The sequence below is a fragment of the Pristis pectinata genome, chromosome 5, assembly GCF_009764475.1.
Source record: "Pristis pectinata isolate sPriPec2 chromosome 5, sPriPec2.1.pri, whole genome shotgun sequence".
Classification (NCBI taxonomy): Eukaryota; Metazoa; Chordata; class Chondrichthyes; order Rhinopristiformes; family Pristidae; genus Pristis; species Pristis pectinata.
The window spans coordinates 28,749,999-28,767,681 of NC_067409.1; the positions used below are offsets into that span (position 1 = coordinate 28,749,999).

General features: G+C 41.2%; 1 protein-coding gene across 1 annotated transcript in view; it reads left to right on the top strand.

Moving 5' to 3' along the window:
- The window catches only part of mkxa (mohawk homeobox a), a 35,327-nt gene extending 34,123 nt beyond the window's left edge, over positions 1-1,204 (top strand). Inside the window, 2 exon segments of the mRNA XM_052016507.1 lie at positions 703-736; positions 820-1,204. Of these exon segments, the coding sequence (XP_051872467.1) occupies positions 703-736; positions 820-1,006 (221 nt within the window). The 3' untranslated portion in view covers positions 1,007-1,204.
- Positions 1,205-17,683: the final 16,479 nt, after the last annotated feature.

Below are 17,683 nucleotides of genomic sequence, written 5' to 3' on the forward strand. Positions count from 1 at the left end.
GATGAGCCAATTGGCCTCCCAATGTACTCTGTGATTCTATGATTAATATAAGCAGAAATCTGACTGTGTCTTTGGCTTGTTAACAGTTCTGCCTAACTGGCATCTAGATGCTGATATGCAGAGTTCTATTTTCCTATACAAGTGACAGAATGAGTCAGATTTGTTGGGCTGTAAGTCATAATATAGCATAACTCCAGCCCTACAGACTAATTTGGGGATCAACTGGTATTAGATTCATATTGCACTTATATCACAGAGAAGCAGAAATGCCTCACTGCATTACCAAACTTTATGTATAATTATGGAGTCATGTTGGTAAGCATGCATGAACACTTATGTTTTATAACTTTGTGACCAGTGACATCCCAATGAAAATAGGCTTTGAAAAGAAGTGAGATCAGGCCTGGAAAATCTATTTCAAATCTCCAGATTTACTGTACCCCTCAGAATCATTTGCTTTTAGCTCACTTTGTTCAACCTTCACAAAGCAAATGCTCTTCCAGTGGCATGGACAGGCAATGAAAATGATCCTATAGAATTGAAGAAGAAAAAAGGGGATAACTGTCTTAAAATTCTGTTTTACCCCTTGTTAGTACAATGGCTCTTCAAAAATTAATGAGGATAAAAGTGTCTTTTATCTGATGGTTTGTGAGGGAACCCTTATAAGAGAAAGAGAATAACTTTCTTCTTTTTTGTTATCAGAGATGGTGGAACAGGGACCGAACCGATTAACCAGGTTAGTGAATTTCAGAAAATTCTATTTGTAGAACTAAAAGTTGCTAATCTGCATACTAAACTCTATTTCCTATTTTTCTTAAGTTATCCAAAGAAAAAGGAAGCTTCCAAAGATGAAACCTACTGGAAGGAAATTAACGCTGCCATGGCCTTAACAAATCTGGCACAGGCAAAAGGCAAAATACAAGGAACAACCAGCTGTATCATTCAAAAGTCTTCGCATATTTCCGAAATAAAGACTTTGAAAATTTCACCGGGTAAACCATTTTAAAAAAAAGTTTACGTGACTTAAGACATTTCAGAAGCAAAAGCGTTCCATGTAAGTATATTAAAAAAAAGTGCTGCAATCAAATGCTGACTCCTGGCTCTTGAGGCCAGTTTAGAATAAATCTTTTTTTTAATCTAATCTTATCTTTATTAATATATTTAGGATTTTGCAGCAGTTTTAAATCTTCTGTAATTGCACACATTTCTGCTGTTGTTGGCCAGCTTATTTTTTTAAAAACAAGAACTGACTGTAAATTGTTAAAACAGTACAATTTCTATCAAAGTATTAACTTATTTTATATTACTCAAATTAATCTTTGACATCTCATGTTGATGCTGTCAGCATGAATATAAAGTAATATAAATAATATATCAATAAGCTACAAGTTGCACACTGAAAGCATTTCTATCGCAGTGAAATTGTACTTTTGTATAACAAGATCAGTTCCATATTGTAAAGCTCATTTTTGACAAACAAAGCAAAAAGAAAGTCGACAACAGAGGAATGTACATTGGGGTCCTGAAAAAAACATTGGGATTGTTCTGGCATGTCACTTTATTTTGACTGTATTCTAAGTCTGTTGATATTGCTTTGCCTCAGAGAACACATGTTAAAAGCACATGAGAACTGGCAAGTCATACAGATCTAAACTGTGATCTAATTAGAAGCAGCTACCTTTTGCACTCAGGATTCAATTGTGCCAAATTATTAGCCAATATTAAGCTGGAAGGTTCCGTAATTAAGATGTGCTCAAACAATCGCTTTCCATGATGACAGTATTCCAATTTAAATTATGAAAGGATCTAATGGTGCAAGTTGGAACTAGCGGAGTGAAGAACCAGTATTACTTTCTTCATTAAAAATCTAAGCGCAATGGACATAACAACATAAAGAAATATAAAGCTGATTATTATAGGATAATAAGCACAGAGAGTTTAAAATAAAATCTAATACAATGGGGTGGAACTTTTCTGAGGAGATGGCGTGTATATTTACATCCATGTTTCTTGCTGATCTCATTAACTAAGGCTGCAAGGAGATGTAACTCAGAAGAGATCAGTAAAAACAATCAAAGCCCAATGATTGAGTTGAATTCACATCAAATATTCCTTTCAAGTATTAAAGTTGAAGTTTCAAGCCAACTATCATTCATGCACATGTGCAAGAACATGCAATTGTGGAAGCTTTTCAGTTTTTAATGTAACTTATGCTGAATTAAAATGCTTTCAAAGAAACTGGAAATAAAAATGCAATTCTCAGAGATCATAGTTTTTAAATCTGTTCAAAAAATAGGAATAAAACATTAGTTAAATTTACTGTTTCCTGCTGTGCCTAATATTCTGGTCTTATTTTTAATCTGGATTTGAACCGTGATATGGTTTGATCAGCTTTAAAGTTAAAGACAAACAATAATTAAATTCATAACACTCTTGTTTCCAAATTACCTCAGCCCTTTTTGCTTTGTCATGAACTTATTGTTTTAAATCCCAAGTGTCTCTGGGGACAAATGAAGGGGGAATTTGACCCCACTCTGTTTGTGCTATATTGGTCCTCGAAGGATGCCGGTTATACTGCCTATTTTGTGGTCAGGTGGACTGGGTTGTGTGCTTGTTTGGGTACAAGATCTGACTTAAAGAAGTTGTCTCACATCTCTTCAACCTATCTCAGGATATTGGCAACCGGTGGAAAATGAAGAGACTGCATGTGAACTTTTCAAGCTAACTTTCTAATTTAATTAGCAAGGAACCAACTTTCCCATTACATTCCCAGCATTACATTTATCTGATATTTGGGCACCAAACAATTCCAAAATTTCTATAATATCAAAGCAGATAATTTTATATGGTATTTTTTAAAATTACTTCCTATTTTTGAAATGTAAAAAATCCAATGTAATATTCTAGGGCCATCCAGTGTAACTTCATTCCAAGCATGCCCTCCTCTTTGTGCAATGAACGTAATGTATTTTGAGATATTTGTAAATATTTTTGTATCTTTTGTGCAAACTGTTAAAATTTGCAAATTGTAATATGCCCTTATGTGTAAAACGGATAACTGACTTATGATTTTGGCCTGTATAAAAGAAAGCAGCTTTAAAATAAAAGCTTTTTATGGTAGTGTCTTTTTTAATATATCACAATCAAGTAAAATATTAGTTTCAATTGTTTGTGTAGTTTCTGAATATATTTAATTGCTCTGTTGTGTTCAATAAGCAGTTTATTGCAAATATTGTTATAAATTTATAAATTATCAGAACAATAAACTAAGTGCATGACAACTATGATTCTTGAAACAATACATTTAACAATTCACTATATATTTACATATCATCGATGGGCTTTAGATTATTACTTTACTGTGCAACAATGACCTGTCTTTCCATTGTCCATGCATAATATAATCCTGTGATGCACTCCACTAACCTTTATATAAAATATCCTCAGAAAAATATTTATGAGTTTCAGACAAATCAGGAAAATTCTCCAGTTTACCTCTCCATGGAGGTGTACAGCACAGAAACAGGCCCTTTGACCCAGCGAGTCCACAGTGACCACCAAGCACCCATTTTTACACAAATCCTATTCTAACCTGTTTTGTTCTCCCCACACTTCCTTCAACTGCCCCCAGGTTCTACCGCTCACTTACACACTAGGCACAATTTACAAGTGGCCAATTAACTTACCAGCTCCCAAACCTTTGGCAGGAAACCTGAGCACCCGGACAAAATACATGTGACCGCGAGGAGAATGTGCAAACTCCACACAGGCAGCAACCGAGGTCACGAATGAACTTGGGTCTCTGGAGCTGGGCGGCAGCAGCTCTACCAGCTGGTATTGGTATTGGTATTGGTTTTGGTTTATTATTGTCACTTATACCGAGGTACAGTGAAAAGCTTGTCTTACAAACCAATTGTACAGGTCAATTCATTACACAGTGCAGTTACATTGAGTTAGTACAAAGTGCGTTGATGTAGTACAGGTAAAAACAGTAACAGTACAGAGTAAAGTGTCACACCTACAGAGAAAGTGCAGTACAATAAGGTGCAAGGTCACAACAAGTGACGTGAGGTCATAGTCCATCTCATTGTATAAGGGAACCGTTCAGTAGTCTTATCACCGTGGGGTAGAAGCTGTCCTTAAGTCTGGTGGTACGTGCCCTCAGGCACCTGTATCTTCTACCCGATGGAAGAGGAGAGAAGAGAGAATGTCCCAGTTGGGTGGGGTCTTTGATTATGCTGGCTGCTTCACCAAGGCAGCGAGAGGTAAAGACAGAGTCTAAGGAGGGGAGGCTGGTGTCCATGATGCACTGCGCTGTGTCCACAACTCTCTGCAGCTTCTTGCAGTCCTGGGCAGAGCAGTTGCCGTACCAAGCCATGATACATCCAGATAGGATGCTTTCTATGGTGCATTGGTAAAAGTTGGTGAGAGTCAAAGGGGACAAACCAAATTTCTTTAGCCTTCTGAGGAAGTAGAGGCGCTGGTGAGTTTTCTGGGCTGTGGCATCTCCATGATTTGACAAGGACAGGCTGTTGGTGATGTTCACTCCCAGGAACTTGAAGCTCTCAACTCTCTCGACCTCAGCACCATTGATGTAGACGGGTGCATGTACACCGCCCCCTTTCCTGAAGTCAATGACCAGGTCTTTTGTTTTGTTGACATTGAGGGCAAGGTTGTTGTCATGACACCATTCCACTAAGCTCTCTATCTCCTTCCTGTACTCCGACTCATCACTGTTTGAGATATGGCCTACAACTGTGGTATCATCTGCAAACTTGTAGATAGAGTTAGAGCAGAATCTGGCCACACAGTCGTGAGTGTTTAGGGAGTAGGGGGCTGAGGACGCAGCTTTGTGGGGCACCAGTGTTGAGAATAATCGTGCCGGAGGTATTGCTGCCTATCCTCACTGATTGCGGTCTATTTGTTAGAAAGTCAAGGATCCAGTTACAGAGGGAGGTGTTGAGTCCTAGGTCTCGGAGTTTGGTGACAAGCTTGCTTGGAATTATTGTATTGAAGGCAGAGCTGTAGTCAATAAACAGTAGTCTAACATATGTGTCTTTACTGTCCAGATGCTCCAGAGCTGAGTGTAGGGCCAGGGAGATGGCATCCGCTGTAGACCTTTTTCGCCAATAGGCGAATTGCAATGGGTCCAGGTTGTCTGGTAGGCTGGAGTTGATGCGTGCCATGACCAACCTGGACCCATTGCACTTCATGATGGTGGATGTCAGAGCCACTGGTCGGTAGTCATTGAGGCATGTTACCTTGCTTTTCTTTGGTACTGGGATGATAGTGGTCTTCTTTTGAATTGACTCTATTTTGAATTGGTATTGCCTCTTGGCATCCCTGATAGCTTTCTGAAGGTCATACCTCGATTTCTTGTACAGATCAGGATCACCAGATTTGGGTGCAGCAGTCCTCTCCTTCAGTAGGGAGTGAATCTCCCGGTTCATCCATGGTTTCCTGTTTGGGAACACCCATATTGTCTTCTATTGTGTGCTGCACTACACCCATTATTATCATTTAATTCTCAACAACCATAATTTTTCTAAAGCTATTGATCGGTCTAAACTTGCCCAACAATGCCTGCACAATTACTTATCCAACTTGTTTCTGACAAAATTCCATATCTGAATATAATTGTCTAAAAATTGGATTTCACTCTGTGCACACTGTGCTAATGCCCAATCAGATCCTTTAAAAAAATCATGAAGTTGGCCAGAATTACCTTTGGAAGAGTGCTATTGAGATTTACAGGCACAATCATGTGTGAAACCCACCTAGCTCCCAACAGGACCAGCCTAAATTTGTGCAGCTTCTGATAAGTTGCTGCACATCCAACTGAATCATAGAATCATAGAAACATACAACACAGAAGCCAGCCCTTTCAGCCCACCTCATTCATGCCGAATGTGATGCCTATCTGCACTAGTCCCATTTGCTGCATTAGCCCCATATCCCTCCATGCTTTTTGTTTCTAAGTACTTGTCTAAGTGTCTTTCAAACATTGTAATTGTATCTGCCTCTACCACCTCCTCTGGCAGCTCAATGAGAGGAGCTTTAGCCCTAAAGGCGCACTCCTGATGGTAATCAGACGGCAACTACACACTTCGATTTCTGTGAAGAAGAGAGAGTCTTAAAATTTAGTAAAAGAGTCCTGGCATTCTCATCAGTGAGAGCAATGCCAGGAGGGAGGTCATGTGTGTCAGGAGAACATGGAGAACTGCCAGGACCATCGGTGGTTCATTAGTGTCCTGTCAGTGTGAGAATCCCCACTCATTCCTGCAATGTTGAAAAAAATTTCATATCTTCACAAATATGTGAGGGTGAGGTATCCACCACTGACAATCGCAAAGGCATTGCAAAGTTCAGCTGTGCAATACGATCTAAGTGTCTTAGTGCATGATTCGCAGAAAGCTAGTATCCAGGTAAAGGAAGTAGTAAGGAATGTTTTAGTTATGTAGGACATTGGTGAGACTACATCAGGAGGACAATGTACAGTATTATTCTCCTTATTTACGGAAAGGTTATAATACATTGGAAGCAGTTCAGAGAAGGTTTACAAGATGATGGAATGGATGGATTGGCTTATGATGAAACTTTGGGAAGGCTAGGCTTGTATCTGCTGGAGTTTAAAAGACTGAGTGGGGATGATTGAAATATGCAAGATCACAAAGGATCTTGACAGGTTGGATGTGGGAGAGAATGTTTCCTCTTATGGAAGAAGTTCGAACTAATAGTCACTCTTTCAAAATAAGGAACCTCCAATTTAAGACAATTGAGGCAAAATTTGAGGATCATGAATATTTGGCACTCTCTTCCTCAAATAAAGTAGAGTTTTTCAATATTTTTAAGACATGGGTGGGTATATTGTTTATAAAGAAGTGGGTGAAAGGTCACTGGAATGCAAAGCTGTGCTTACAATCAGATCAACCACTATCTTACTGAATGGCAGAGCAGGTTTGGAGGACTGAGTAGCCGACTTCTGCTCCTAATTCATGTTACCTCCTGCTCCCCTACCTCCAAAGAAACTCATCTCCAAACTCATAGATTTAGGACTCAGCACCTCTCTTTGCAACTGGATCCTTGACTTCCTGACCAAAAGACCACAATCAGTAAAGATAGGCAGCAACACCTCTGCCACGATTATCCTCAACCCTGGTGCCCCATAAGGCTGCGTCCTCAGCCCCCTACTCTACTCCCTATACACTCATGACTGTGTGGCCAGATTCTGCTCTAACTCCACCTACAAGTTTGGAGATGAGACCACCATAGTGGGCTGAATCTCAAATAATGATGAGTCAGAGTACAGGAAGGAGATAGAGAGCTTAGTGACATGGTGTCCCTCAGTGTCAGCAAAATAAAAGAGCTGGTCATTGACTTTAGGAAGTGGGGTGGTGCACATGCCCCTGTCTACATCAATGGTGCTGAGGTGGAGAGGATTGAGAGCTTCATGTTCCTAGGAGTGAACATCACCAATAGCCTGTCCTGGTCCAACCACGTAGAGGCCACAGCCAAGAAACCTCACCAGTACCTCTGCTTCCTCAGGAGGTTAAAGAAATTTGGCATGTCTCCTTTCATCAGTTTTTATCGATAGGAAAGCATCCTATCTGGATGCATCATGGCTTGGTATAGCAACTGCTCTGCCCAGGACTGCAAGAAACTGCAGAGAGTTGTGGACACAGCTCAGAACATCACAGAAACCAGCCTCCTCTCCATGGACTCTGTCTATACTTCTCGCTGCCTCGGTAAAGCAGTCAGCATAATCAAAGACCCCAACCACCCCAGACATTCTCTCTTCTCCCCTCTTCCATCGGGCAGAAAATACAAAAGACTGAAAGTCTACCACCAGGCTCAAGGACAGCTTCTACCTTGCTGTTATAAGACTATTAAACGGTTCCCTAGTACGATAAGATGGACTCCTGACCTCACAATCTACCTCATCATGGCCTTGCACCTTATTGTCTGCCTGCACTGCACTTTCTCTGTAACTGTAACACTTTCTTCTGCATTCTGCTAATGCTTTTCCCTTGTATTACCTTGATGTACTGCTGTGATGAAATGATCTGTATGAATGGCATGCAAAACAAAGTTTTTCACTGTACCTTGGTACATGTGACAATAATAAACCAGTTTACCAGGAATGGATTGATGAGAATAACCAGGAGCTGGAAATGCATGGCACTGATGGATTGGAAGCTCTGTCACAAGAGACAAGAAACAACTCTACAGGTACTCAAATGCCGAGGTCCAGGAGGAAACCTGTGACTTAAAGAACAGATGGTGGGTTGAAAGTGTGCAGGGGGCCCAGCAACTTGTTGACAGTCATAACGTATGCAGGTGCTTCAGCACTGACAATGTCATGTGGCTCAAATAACCAAAACCTTACACCACTTGGAGAGGCATTGATCACCTACTGGAAGGAGCACCTTGATGATCTCTTCAGTATGGACTTTGCACTTGAATCCATTCCACAGTAGCCAGCCTTGTTGCCACTTCTGACCAACAGGAAGCTGAGCCATATGCCAGCTAAAAAACAACAAGGTTTGGGGCAGGCAGTATCCCAAAATTTCACACCACTCAGAGAGGTGGTATGAAATTCTGAATCTTGCAGTGATGAAGTCTACCTCATCATTCATATCTGGGTAGATGAGGATATAGCAGGGGATCTCAAAACCATCTTCGAGAAAGAAGACAAGTCCGATTGTGCTAACGACAGTGGGCTTCTCTTGTTTTCTGCCTCAGAAAGTCATCACCAGAGTCCTCCTCAACCTCCTCCTCCTGGTGGTCGACAAACTTTTCCCCAAATCATAGTGTGTATTCTGCCGACCTAAAGATGCAGTAGACATGTCCTTCACCATGCTACAACTCCAAGAGAAATACAAGGAGCAGCACTAGCCTTTTTCAACCTCACTGAAGCTTTTCACTCTATTGACAGTTTAGAGCACCTTCTTTAAATTCAGCTGCCCACAGAAATTCATCCCTTTCTTGTGTCTGCTTCACAGTGACATTCAAGCCATCACCTTAACTAACAGGTCTACCAAAGAACCAATCTCACTGAAGACAAGCAAGTCACTGCACCAACATGCCACAATACTGCATCTCACCTCCAGGAAGCTTTCAGCTGGAGTGGAGCTAACCTACAAGAAAAATAGGAAACTATTCACCCCCAACCTTAGTAGTGGAGTTCCACTATGCAGGCAATGGTTGCCCATGCTCAATGAAGCATGTGAGAGGATGGGTCTTACACTCAACACCTGCAGGTCAAAGGTCCACTACCAATATGTTCCTGGTGTTCATCCTGTTAATGAAGTTTCAGTGAGACCCTGGAGCCACCTGTCAGCAAAGGCAGACATCACTGATGAAATTCTCCTGTACCTTCAGTGTACCAGCACAGCCTTTGGCTAGCTGAGTAAAAGGCTGCTTGAAGATCAAGACCTCAAACCCAGCACAAAATTCAGCAGTGATCACTGGACTCCTATACGTTTGTGAGACTTAGACCACCCACAGCAGGCACCTCAAAGTACTGGAGAGATACCACATTTACACTTAGTTTACAAAATCCTCCAAATTCGCTGGAAGGATAAGAGAATCCAATTCCTGAATCCTCTCCCAAACCAACATCATCTTATTTGAAGTTCTAGTTACATTGAGTCAACTCCAATGAGTAGGCTTTGACACTTACATGCCCACCATTGGATTCCCAAAGCAGACTCTGTTCCCAGCTCTGTTATGGGATGAGATTACCAGGTGAACAGAGGCAAAGAAATAAGGAAGTGCTCAAAGCGTCTTTGAAAAATTGCAACATCCCCACTGACTCTTGGTAATGCCTGGCCCATGACCACTCAAAATGGAGAGAGAACATTCGGGATGGTGCAGAGTAGCTTGGATCCATGCGCAAGAGGGTACTGACGCTCAGCTTTAACGGTGGAAGGAATGCATGATCTCATAAACCACCACCTTTCCAATCCATGAGGCACCCCCTATCCCATTTGCAGTACAGCCTCAGTTCTACATGAGCCTCAATTGTCACCTCAGATCCCACAGAATCAGAGTGGAAGCATGTAATCCTCAGTCCCAAAGGACGACAAAGAAGATGGATATTACAGCTCTTAGATTCATGTTAGCTATAATCCTCTCAATAGTCAACGATAGATCATTTGCCCTTGATTAAGTTCAACTTCTGTGCTTACTTCGTAACTTAGAACTATAACTCTTCAACCTCACCAAGCCTTAGATTTATTTTTAAAAATACACCCAAATTGTAATATATATATAAAAGTATCTTCATGGTAATCTGCATATAGTTAGAATAATATTTTTTTTTGCTTTTCAGTTTCATGCCCTACAGGCCCAACTTGGCATTTGATTACATTGGTTGATAAAACTTTATCCTAGTTGGACTCATTCAGTGCAAAGTAATCATTTTCATTCCTCTGTTGATGAACGTATTAATCCTACATAAGGAGTATCTCATTTAGCTCTTTCAACGTGTAACACCATTTATTGATGTAATCAATTTGAGATACAGTCATTTGCCTCAGATTATCTATTTCATACTTAAAATTAACAATTGGTTTTACATCAGAGGTTGCAGATGATAGTTCTAAACTCCCACCATCCTTTGTAGAGTTGTCTCCTATCTTCAGACCAGAAAGGCCCAGCTCTAATTTCAGCCATTGCCAATGAAAATAGATATTTTTTCCCCTTTATATCTTGAAAACTTCAGTCAATTTTCCTTTTAACCTTCTAAGTACCAGAGAACCCTAGTTAGTATTAACCTGGTAACTTAACTTTTAGAATCCAGGTATCATCCTGGTAAAATTATACTATGTTCATTTTATACCTTTCAGAAGTTGTGGAGTCAAAACTGCTAACAGTACTCCAGGAATTTGTTACAGTTGGGGCATAATTTCCATTCTCTTGTATTCTAGCTATGAAGGTTAACATCACAATAGGCATTTTGATTATCTTTTGTCCCTAACACTGACAGTTTGATGATATATGTACATGGATATTTGAGTGTATATGGGCATCTACTGTTTCTAGCTTTGAGTCCTTTAGAAGATAGTTTGTTTTATTCTTTTAAGTTCCAGAATGACCGACTTCACATGCAGAAATCCATTCATCACTATTTTACCCATTCAATTAATCTACCAACTAAAGAAAAATGTTATCTTTCCAAATACACTTTTGTATCTTATAATTCTGCATTTCTCTTTGATTTCAGCAAACCTGGTTATATGACTTTCTGTCAGCTAGGTCAACAATAAATATTTTGTATAGGTGAAGCCCTTTGTTTTGTGTGAAGTCTGGCTCATTTGTGCAAGAGTCAAAAGATTAAGAGTTTTTTCTCCTTCCTTAAATGGTGGAACAACATGCACAGTTCTCCAGTTTATTGAATGGTTCCTGAAATGAGTGAACTTTGGAAGATTTTCTCAGGTATTTTCAAGAACACTGTGGGAAGCTAGAGAAGAAATTCCAGGAGCCATTGCTGAGATATATGCACCATCATTACGGATGAGTGAAATGCTGGAAGACTGGAGGGTGGATAATGTTGTGCCTTTATTTAAGAAGGGCTGCAAAGTAAAACCTGGGAACTATAGACCAGTAAGCCGAACATCCGTGGTAGATAAGTTGCTGGAGGGAATTCTGAGGGATAAGATATACAAACCTTTGGAAAGACGGGTTGATTAGAGATAGTTGGCATGGCTTTGTGCATTGGAGATCATGTCTCATGAATTTGATTGAATTTTTTGAAAAAGTAACCAAGAAGGTTGATGAGGGCAGGGCGGTAGACATAGTCTATATGGGTTTCAGTAAGGCCTTTGATAGTGTTCCGCATGGTAGGCTGCTATGGTAAGTTAGCTCGCATGGGATACAGGGAGAGCTAGCTAATTGGATACTGAATTGGCTTGATGGTAGGAAGCAGAGGGTGGTGCAGGGAGAAGTTGACACAAGGAGAGGGCGGTACAAGATAAGGGTGATTACAGGGTGAAGGTAGTACAGGGAGAGGGTGGCGCAGGGAGAAAGGTGTAGCAACAGGGTGGTGTGGAGAGAACTTGGTGAAGGGTGTGCTTGCTTTTGGCTTGACTGTAATGGCTGAAAGGGATCAATAATTATTTAATTTAGAAGTTTTAAAATTTTTGGAAGTTTGCAATAGTTGAAAAATGTTTTGGCTTTTATGAAATTTCTTGACTTAAGATACATTTGTTGATTTGAATATTTTTGAATATTACTGTGACATTCATGGACTCATTTGTGCCTGTTTTTTATGCCAACAGAAACTAAATTGCACTTCGTTTTATGTGATTGCACCAAGTCCCAGTGCAAGCCCTGGACTGTGAACCTCTAGACATGATTCACCTTGGTGTGAATGACATTTCCTTGATGTCACTAACATGCAGGATACTTCCTCATTAATCATTGAAATTGGTACACCAATGTACAGCTTATGTCCTGCACCTTACACTCACTGTTCAACAAGGAGAAATCCCCTCACTAAGCTGCCAACCACAAGTGTTATAATATCCCTGATGAAACATCATTCTTTTGTTTTCTCTCTGTATCTGTCCAACTAGTCTTTGCACTGGTGATGAATGTATGGGTGGGATGAAAGAAAGGATAGGTTTTGAGCCATGACACTATATAGAAATGTTTCCATCCCCTGCTTTTCCCTTCTCTTCATAGCAGCCTTCTGTACAGTTGTGGCTGCCAGGGAGAGATTACTCTAAGTCTCTGACTCACTTTCCATGAACTCGAGCAGCAATACCTGCAGGAATTGTGCAGGTCAGGGTCTGGTGAACCACAGTGGGACAAATCCAAACTAATGATTTTTTTTAAAGACAGATTTTTCACCAGCTTAACATTTTAAATGGGTTCCACAACTGGCCATTAGGGCTAAATGAAGCACAATTGTAGTGCAACAGAAATGGGTGAAATCCAATTTCTAGGCAACAGCCTTTGATTGTTCCAGCTAATTTCTGGCTGGGTGTGTGACTTTAGCCTGCTGTCAATTTTCTCTACTTTTGGGTGAGGCTTACTTTGGAGGCCCTACATTTAGTTCCTGAGTTGCTGTGAAATGCAGAACCTCCCCACAAAGGATTGGACCAACTCTCCTGCACAAAATCCCACTGAGAGTCAGGTCAGATAATCTTACTTGTCTTTTCAAGGTCAGTAGCAAGTACAGTTGCTGATTGCAAATTCTACCCCATGATTCATTTATGGGATGTGGGCATCTCTAGAAAGGCTGGTGTATATATTCCATTCCTAATTACGTTTGAGGAGGCTCTGGTGAGCTGTCTGCCTGAACCAGTGCAATATGTGTTAAAGATACTCCAGCAGTGCTATTAAGATCAGAACCCTGGCTATCAGTAGTAAAGGAATGCACATGCTGAAACTCACTATCAATGAATATGAGCAAAATTGGTAAAATTCCTCTGCCTATTATGGTTTAATTATCCACCACAATTCACTATTGCAGATCTTTGATCAGATCCATTGGTTATTGGATCTACTAACTTTGTTCTGCTGTGAAACATGCCGGCAGTCCTCTGTTGTAACTACACTAGGTTGGCATACCATTTTAAGTGTGTCTGGTGCTGTTCCTGGCATGCTGTTCTACACTTCTCTGAGAGTCATGTTTGGGCCTGTTGATTGATGGTCATGGTGGATTGAGGGCAGACTGCGCTACATCCAGGAGGCTCAGAGTGCCTCGTGGACATTCAGTCTTGAGTCAGTAAATGTGTCCTGAATCTTTCCCTTTGAGCACAGTAGTAGTTCCATACAACATGATGAGGAATGTCCTTTGACTTAAATAGTTGGCCCCATCTAACAAATTGAAAAGATGATTGAAAATCATAAAACTCCAGATGCTGGAACTTAAATAAAAACAGGAGAAGCTGGAGACATCCCAGCAGGGCAGGCAGCGTCTGTGGAAGGTGAAACTGAATTAATGTTTCAAGTCAATGATCTTTCATCAAGGACTGGCAATGTGAAAAAACAAGCATATTTTAAGTTGCAGAGTGAGGGAAGGGTGGAAAGAACAAAGGAATTGTCTGTTATAGGGTGGAAACCAATGTTGTCCAGGTGAACACATTTGCTCTTTGTGCTGTTTAAGGGAGGGGAATGAATGAATCATAGCTGATCTGTCTGGAGGAGTGTATATAGAGGAAGATCAATGAGGGAAATGAGCAAGAAAAGAAAACATGCTGGAATTGTGAAATGCAGAATATAACAGTTGCTTTAATTCTGAAATAAAAGAGAATGCTGGAAATGACAGGGAGATGATCCTACATCAGAACTGACACAATTGCTGACACAAGCTGGAAAGGCTGGTTATCTGAAATCATTCAGTTCATTACCAAACCCCAAGGACAGTAGTGTGTGGAGAAGAAAGATGAGGCACTGTTCCTTGAGCTAATCTTGAGGGCTAAAGGTGCCAAGGTCAGAGTGTGAGCAGGATGGAGGATTAGAGTGACAAACAACTGAATGCACAGGGTCACCCTTCTGGATTGAATGGAGGTGTTCTGCAAACTGTCACCTAACCTGCACTTAGAGTCACAGAGTTGGACAGCATGGAAAAAGGCCCCCTGGCCCATATTTGTCCATACCAACCAAGATGTATATTCAAGTTAAATCCCATTTCCCAGTACTTGGCCCATATCCCTCTAAACTCTTGTCATCCATCTACCTGTCTACATACTACTTAAATGTATCTGATGTACCTGCCTCAACTACTTGCTCTGGCAGTTGGTTCCATTTCTCTACCACCCACTGTGTAGAAAAGTTGCTCTTTGGGTTCTTATTACACCTTTCACCTCTAACCTTAAAACTATGTCCTCCAATTTTTGATTCCCCAACCCTAGAAAAAGGACTGCTCACCCTATCTATGCCCCCATGATTTTATACAGCTCTGAGATCACCCCTCAGTCTCCTGCTCTCCAAGGATAAAGGCCCAGCCTGTCTAACCTCTTCCTATAACTCAGTCCCTCGAGTCCTGGCAACATCCTTGTAAATCTTTTCTGTACTCTTTCCAGTTTAATCACATCCTTCCTATAACAGGGTGACCAAGACTGAAGACAATACTCCGAGTGTGGCCTCACCAACATCTTGTACAATCACAACATAACCTTCCAGCTTCTATATTCAGTGCCCTGACTGATGAAGGCCAGCACACCAAAAGTCTTCTTCACCAGCCTATCTACCTGTGGCTCCACTTTAAGGGAACAATGCACCCGTATTCCATGGTCCCTCTGTTCTACAACAGTACCCAGGGCCGTTCCATTCAATGTAAAAGTCCTACCTTGATTCGTCCTTCAAAATGTAACACATCGCACTTATCTGAATTAAATTCCATTTGCTGTTCCTCAGACCACCCACCCAGCCAATCAACATCCCGCTGCTATTCTTGATATTCCTCTTCACTGTCTATGACATCACCTATTTTAGTGTCATTTGCAAACTTACTAACAATTCTTTGATGTCCTCATCCAATCTTTAATATAGATGACAGATAACAATGGGCCCAGAACTGACCCCTGGGGCACTCCAGTAGTCACAGATCTCCAGTCTGAGAAACATCCTTCCACCATCACTCTCTGTTTCCTACACCATCCAGCCAATTTTGTATCCAGATTGTTAGTACTCCTTGGATGCCATGCGATCTAACCTTCCAGAGCAGCCTAACATGTGGAACCTTATCAAAGACCTTACTGAAATCCATATATACTATGTCTACTACCCTCCCCTCATCAACCTTCTTCGTCACTTCAAAAAACTCAATCAAATGTGTAAGACAAGATCTCCCATGAACGAAGCCTTGCTGGCTACCCCTAATCAACCCCTGCCTTTCCAAATGTAAGTATATCTTATCCTTCAGAATGCTTTCCAGCACCTTACCTACCACAGATGTTAGGCTAACGGATCTGTAATTACCAAATCTATCCTTATGGACTGTGTTAAATAAAGGCACAACATTTGCTATCGTCCAGCCTTCCAGCACCTCACCAGAGGATAGAGATGTTGCAAATATCTCACTGAGGGCTCCCACAATTTCTTCTCTAGCTTCCCTTAGTGTTCTTGGATATACCACATCCAGACCTGGAGATTTGTCTACCTTCATACATCTTAACACATGCAACACCTCTTCTACTGTAAAATGGACTGCTCCCAAAACATCTCCATTAACTTTGCCAGTTCCCAAGTCCTCACATTTTTCTCCATGGTAAAAACAGAGGAGAAATAATCATTGAGAACTCTGCCCATCTCCAGTGGCTCCACACTAGATTTCCGTCTTGGTCTTTGAGGAGCCCTATTTCTCCTTAGTAATTCTTTCTCCCTTAATATACTTAAAAAATCTTAGGATTCTCATTAATCTTCTCTGCCAAAGCCACCTCATGCCCCTCTTTGCCCTCCTAATTCCTTCTTGAGTATGCTCTGGCATCCTCCTATATATCTCCAGTGATTCATTGATCCTAGCTGCCTGTATCTGACCCAAGCCGCCTCCTTTTTCTTGACCAGAGTTACAATATCCCTTCACATCCAGAGTTCCCAGCTCCCAGCAGCTTTGCCTTTTACTTTAACAGGAAAATGGAGTCCTTAAACTCTTGTTATCTCACTTTTAAAAACTTCCCACTACCAGAGATCCCTTTGCCTGCAAACAACCTAGCCCAATCCACCTTTGCAAGCTCCTGTCCAATGCCATCAAAATTTGCCTTACCCCAATTCAGAACTCGAACCTGTGGACTAGTTCTGTTCCTTTCCATAACTATTTAAAAACTAATGGAACTATGGACATTGGTCCACAGTCCTCCCCTACCGTGACCTCAGTCACTTGCCCTTCCTTATTTCCTAGGTGTAGATCAAGCTTTGCCCCCTCCCTGACAGGGCCCTCTATACACAGTCCGAGGAAACTTTCCTGAACACAACTGAATAAATTCCACCCCATCTAGACCTTTAACCACTATGGCAATTCCAGTCCAAAGTTAAAATCTCCTATGATGACAACCCTATTATTCTTACTCCCCCCAGCTTCCCTGCACATTTGTTCCTCTAATTCCCAAGGACTGCTTGGGGGCCTATAGTACAATCCCAACAAGGGGATCATCCCCTTATCATCTTCCAGTTCCACCCATAAAGCCCCACCAGATGATCCTTCAGTAATATCATCCCTAACTACTGCAGTGACGTTCCCCTTAATCAAAAAAACAACTCCCCCTCTCCATCTCCATCTCCCTAAAAGCACCTGTATCCAGAACATTAAGCTTAAACTGCTACTCCTGCCCTTCCCTTAGCCACGTTTCCATAATGGCTATAATGTCCCAATCCCACATACCTATTCATGCCCTAAATTCATCCACCTTACCTGTCAGACCTCTTGCACTTAAGTAAATACAAATTAATCCAACTGACTTTCTTTACTCTTCGTCATGCTCCTACCTGTCCTGTCTGTTCAATTTTGCTATCGCTGTCTTCTCTATCACTATCCTGCCTCTCAACTGCCTCACTTAGGATCCTACCCCTCTGCCAATCTAGTTTAAACCCTCTCTAGAAGCACCAGCAAGTCTTCCGGCAAGGATATTGGTCTCCCTCCAGTTTAAGAGTAACCCATCTCTCTTGTCACCCCTGCCCCCTCCACCAATTCTTCAGCCATGCATTCATCTGCCATATCCTCACTAGCACATGG